Source organism: Macadamia integrifolia, unplaced genomic scaffold (genome assembly GCF_013358625.1).
Source record: "Macadamia integrifolia cultivar HAES 741 unplaced genomic scaffold, SCU_Mint_v3 scaffold2899, whole genome shotgun sequence".
NCBI lineage: Eukaryota > Viridiplantae > Streptophyta > Magnoliopsida > Proteales > Proteaceae > Macadamia > Macadamia integrifolia.
The window spans coordinates 12,116-17,914 of record NW_024869042.1 but is presented as its reverse complement, the minus strand read 5'-3'; the positions used below and the strand labels follow the sequence as shown (position 1 = coordinate 17,914).

The 5,799-nt window shown below is 39.2% G+C and overlaps 1 protein-coding gene across 1 annotated transcript; it reads left to right on the top strand.

Moving 5' to 3' along the window:
• Window positions 1-3,748: 3,748 nt before the first annotated feature.
• LOC122067428 lies at window positions 3,749-5,563 on the top strand. Its single transcript, XM_042631280.1, has 2 exons — window positions 3,749-3,888; window positions 4,627-5,563. The coding sequence occupies exons 1-2, from the start codon at window positions 3,749-3,751 to the stop codon at window positions 5,561-5,563; spliced, it is 1,077 nt and encodes a 358-aa protein (XP_042487214.1).
• Window positions 5,564-5,799: the final 236 nt, after the last annotated feature.

Below are 5,799 nucleotides of genomic sequence, written 5' to 3'. Positions count from 1 at the left end.
TTTTTCTGGGTAAAAACTATATACTTTTATTTAATTATATTTGTTTCGTCATTGTTATAATCTTCTAACTTATTATCATTTCCTTAGTTATTTTTTAAATGAGTGACAACTTAATTAATATTTATATTTGTACTTTATTGGTTATTTTTATGACTCTTTGGCTGGATGAGAGTATTTTGGATTCATACTATAGGGGGGATAATTATGACTATCGATTCCCTAAGAATCACATACCATTGGATTAAAAAATCTCCATTCTTGAAAACAAAATTTTCAAAGAATTTTGACCTATAACATTTGAACTTCCTTCTTAAGATTATCTAATTGAATTTATTTTCGCCACTCGTTATGATATTACTGTTTCCATCTTAAAATATTTTGCATTAAATTATAGCATTTCCATCGAACCAAATAGAACCTATAGGTTTATTTGGACTTCTTTAGCAAAATGGAAGTTCTTGCAAAAAATTTCTCCTACGTCCTACCACTTTACTTGAATGTTTGGATGATCGATATCGCAAAAAATTTACCAATGTACAATGTTGTTATGGAATTTTCTTCCAAAATGAGTTCTATGATGGATTTTTTTTTTTTTGATTGATTTTCTTCTCGATGCATGGCCATACACTTTGTTTTTGAACCCTACTTTGCAAAGAGTTCTAAAATAGAACCTATCGGTTTATTTGGACTTCTTTAGCAAAATGGAAGTTCTTGCAAAAAATTTCTCCTACCACTTTACTTGAATGTTTGGATGATCGATATCGCAAAAAATTTACCAATGTACAATGTTGTTATGGAATTTTCTTCCAAAATGAGTTCTATGATGGATTTTTTTTTTTTTGATTGATTTTCTTCTCGATGCATGGCCATACACTTTGTTTTTGAACCCTACTTTGCAAAGAGTTCTAAAATAAATTGGTGTTGGAATCGAATTTTAACTTTGAACATTTCAACCTAAAAGCTAGCCTCAAATTGAATCCTTGATATTACTCTCCAACTTGCCTAAATTGTGAGTTGAGATCGATAGGCCTAGCTGATCATTTTCTTGACCTAGAAAAATCTCATGACTTCAATTCTTGAAAAAGTAAGATAGGGGTTCCCACTCCTTTGCAAAATGAGAGGAAGTTCAAGAAAGAACTATAGCATATTTTTGTATAATTACATTTGTTTCGTTAATTCTAATCTTCTAGTTCATTATCATTCCCATAATTTATTATCTTGTTTCATTTTGAAGTAAATTTGAAAATTTAAAAGCACTAATAATTAACTATTGTATACAAGCAATTGATAGTCTCAATACCCATACATTCGTTGTCACTTAGTAAAATAATCAGTCAGTCTAGTTGTCGATTGACTAGTCTCCAAAAGCCCATACTTCTATGCTTTTTCTAATCCTAGAATTTGAATTTTGTGTTTTCCTTCAACTTTTTTCTAAATGAATGACATCTCAATTAATATTTATATGATTTTCTTGTATTTTCTTAAATATCCTTTTACAGGTCTTAGCAGAGTGTTGATGGCATCATAAATTCACGTGATCGCATATACTTCCTGTTGATGGCAATGTCAAAGGTGAGAAAAATATTAGATTACGCGTTCTTTCTGACCAAGTTTAGTGTTTTTTTTATATAGATTCTTTTCTACATTTCTTAATACAATGATCTTTTAGCTGAAAAAAAAGCCCGATTTCTTTATAACTCGTTATCTTTCTATTACATATTCTTTCTCCACTCATTTGAACATTTTTCATGCATCAGACCTCTCTCTCTCTCTCTCTCTCTCTCTCTCTCTCTCTCTCTCTCTCTCTCTCTCTCTCTCTCTCTCTCTCTCTCCATTTGAACTTTTTATTTATATTCTCTTCTTGTATTTTCTAATCCTTGTTGTATTGGAAGGGTTATGGAATACAATATAACAGAGTTGAAAACCAAATAATAGCAAATCAAATTGCTGTTTGATTCTCCTTTTACTTTGTCATGCATTCATGCATTAGGGTAGGATTCCTTTAGAGTGGGCTTGTTTTATGTAGTATAATACATTTGTTTCATTCACTCTCTAGATAGATTCATGTGCCCAACCTAAATTAGTTGGGACATATAAGACTTAGATTAGTTGAGTTATTCTCTCTCTCTCTCTCTCTCTCTCTCTCTCTCTCTCTCGTTTCCTTTACATTCTCTCTTGCATTTTCTATTTGTTCTTATATTGAGTTAAGAAATACAATATAATTGCTGTGGGTGAAGACCGAAGGAGACCAACTTTAATTACAATGGGAGGCATTTGTGGTTAAGACTTTCATCTCTTACCTAATGCATTCTTTTAGTCCAACTGATAATATTTGAGTCTTCCTAGGCCTAATCCCAACCTATGTGATGACTCTCCGTTACTTCTTTACAATGAAAATCCAAGGTCCCAATAGGGTTTGAAAGTTGAAAAATGATTCTTCTTCCATTTGTCCTCATTTTTTTTTTTGGTGAGCTTCAATTCAGTGCCTTGGAATAGTGTGTTTGGTTAGGTTTCTCTCATTTGATATCATACTTGTAAACACCAAAAATATCCAACAGTCTCCCCACCTCCCCCACCACCGGAAAAGAGAAATAAAATCATTGTGAAATTAATTTTGGAGCTAAATGACCAGTGAGATAATTACAAGTTTCAAACAAAACACATTTAGAACAATGGTTCCAAGTTAAGTTTAAGGTTCAGGGTTTCAAATGGACTCAGGAGAGAGAAGCTCTGAGAAGGATGGGGGGATTTTTGCTGCCCGTCCCCCTGATAGAGGAAAACAGTGGAGGATTACAGACTTCTGGGGCCCGGCGATTAGCACTGTGCCTCTGCCAGTCGCTACTGGTATACCTGATTCGGCTGAAATGTCTCATCCAAGGGAAGAGACGACCACTGGGAGAAAACAGTCCTACGCTACAATGGCGATGAGGTCTGTAGAGGTTGATCGCAGAACGCTACCATGGGGAATTACGCTAGGGTGCTGGTGGAAGTGCCGTTGAGCGGAACCAGAGTGGAGGAAATTCAGGTTGAAAGAAAACAGCCGGGTAAGGATGTTTTATTCTGGTTCAAACAAAGAATTCTCTATGAGGATGGCATTGAAAGATGTACATCCTGTAAGAAACTGGGGCATCTTGCTGAGCAGTGTTGATTTAAGAGGAACACTGAGCGGCAGCCGGCTGAGGCAGTCCGACGTCCAGCGGGAACTTTCCAAGTAACGGAGGAGGAGGGTGGTGCGCCCAGATAAGAGGAAATCCCTGCAAAATCTTCTCAGTTGGTAGGAGATCACAGATCTCTTCTCCCTATGGTAACTTCCCCTTGTAGAGGAATTATTCCAGACGTGGAAGATACAGAAAATATAGTAAGATTTCCAATGGACGGTTTGCTAGAAGGTAACTTGGAAATTTATATTCCTGCTCCAAATACCCTTGAGAGATCTACCCAGGACCCGAACATGGTGGATAACCCACTGGGCAGTGGTTATGGATCCGATTCAGATCCAGAGGAATCGGAACTCTACTCATCTGAGGAGTCGATGACCTCTGGGAATGGCAGCGATGATGCAAAGAAGGGAGAGACTATTTCGGTTGCTATACTCAATGAAGTCGAAGGCGGCATTGCTTCTAGAACTCTTTGACCTCGCAACAAAAAAGTGGTATATGCTGGTGGTCGAGGAGGTCGCAATTAGGCAAGAGGAGGGAGAGGCGGTCGCCGGCAGGATTGGGGTGAGACAGAACATGTGATCTCTGAAATGATTCCAGCTGCCCTTGAGGCAGGCAGAATTATTATTACTCACCAGGAAGTAGAAGAGCTTGATCATGCTATTACAAGAGCAGATGGCGAGGCTAAAAGGAAAGGAAAATCTACTGCTGCGACGGGGCAGGCCTTGAGGTTTGATCGTCAGGCTATTCCCAGGAATTGATTTATGAAGATTCTCTTTTGGAACATAAGAGGAATGAAGAAGGTAGCCGGAAAGCGCGCCTTAAGAGAATTAATAAAGAAGAAGAACCCTGATCTCCTTTGTATTACTGAACCAATGATTCCAGTAAGTAGTTTTCCAAATCTGTATTTTAATAAATTGGGATTTCACTCCAACTTTATTTATAATAATAGAATGGGTAGAATTTCGAATTTATGGATTATGTGGAAAAGAAATATAGCCTGCCCTGTGGTGATTTCGGAGTCATCCCAGCATATTTCGGTATCCTTGACTTGGGACCTTTCCCAAATTCAAGTCTCTTTTGTCCATGCTAGCAGTTTTCGAGCAGAGAGAAGAGCTCTTTGGTTGGACTTGGTAGCGGATACTCCTCACACCACAACCCCTTGGGCCATGGTAGGTGATTTTAATGCTTATCTTCAGTCGCATGAAAAGAAGGGACCAGGTAATTTTAGCTTGGGCTCTGCTGCGGAATTTAATGCTATGATAGACTCTTGTTCCATGGCTCAGCTGCCTTCAAGTGGAAGAAAATTTACCTAGAGTAATAATCGGAAAGCTGGTAATGTTTCGGCTGTGCACGATGGAAGCTTCTGCAATGAGAAGTGGTTAATTGTTTTTCAAGACTCTTCGCAACTAGTGCTGCCGAGAATTGCTTTTGATCATGGGCCGATTTTGATGGTCTCTGATGCCAGCCAGCGCGCCTCAAATTGCCCTTTTCGCTTTCAGAAAATTTGGATGGAACATGAAGACTTCGTCAGAATTGTGGCTTTGTCCTGTTCTGAATGGGTCCCTGGACCGCCTATCCTTGTTCTCACTTCTAAATTGAAGCGGCTGAAGAGGGACTTAAAATCCTGGGCGAGATCTACCTTTCCCAACTTTGATGAAGACCTAGAGTGTGTGAAGAAGACTCTGAACCAGATTCATGACCAGATTGCAAGCGAAGGGATGAATGATCATCTATTTGCTATGGAAGCTGATGCGAAGACGGGATTAGTGAAAGCCTTGGAAAACCATGAAAAAATTTGGCCAGAAAAGGTGAGAATCAGGTGGTTGAAAGCTGGTGACAAGAACTCAAAATTTTTTCACCTTTCAGTCAAAATGAGAAGAAGCAAAAACTCAATCAGAGCTCTCAAGAAGCAGGATGGGACCATTGTGGAGGGGTATAATCAGATAGGGGAATATATTGTGGACTTTTACGAGAGGTTCCATAGAGCCTCCACCACAATGAATCATGAGGATTTATTGGATAATATTCCAAAAATTCTTAATCAAATGGATTGCTATAAGATGGACTCTCTTCCTGGGAATGAGGAAATAAGGAGGGCAGTTTGGGAGCTCGACCTAGACAGCTCACCGGGCCCAGATGGTTTCTCTGGTGCATTCTTTCACAAATGTTGGGATATGGTGGAAGTGGAGGTCTGCAATGCTGTGAAACAGTTTTTCAGCATTGGGTTCATGCCAAATGGGATAAACAATAATTTTCTGGTGTTGATTCCAAAGGTGGATGGTGCAAATACTCTTGAGAAATTTCGGCCCCTTTGTATGGGTAACTTTTTCTGCAAAATCATATCCAAAGTCATGGCGATGCGCCTTGAGACTCTCCTCCCTCGTCTGATCTCAAAAGAGTAGAGTGCCTTTCAGAATGGGAAGATGATCCATGACAATATAGTTGTGGCCTCTGAGCTTGCAAATTTAATGTTCTCTGCAACCAGAGGTGGGGGCCTTGTGTAGGTACCACGGACCTCCGCACCCCCCGCCCGGGGATCGCCATATGGCGCGTAGCGCGTGTACACACGCTAGGGTTCAACCCTAATGAGATGAGATAGTATCCCCTGGTCATCCAATGCCAAGGGGGGGATACACGT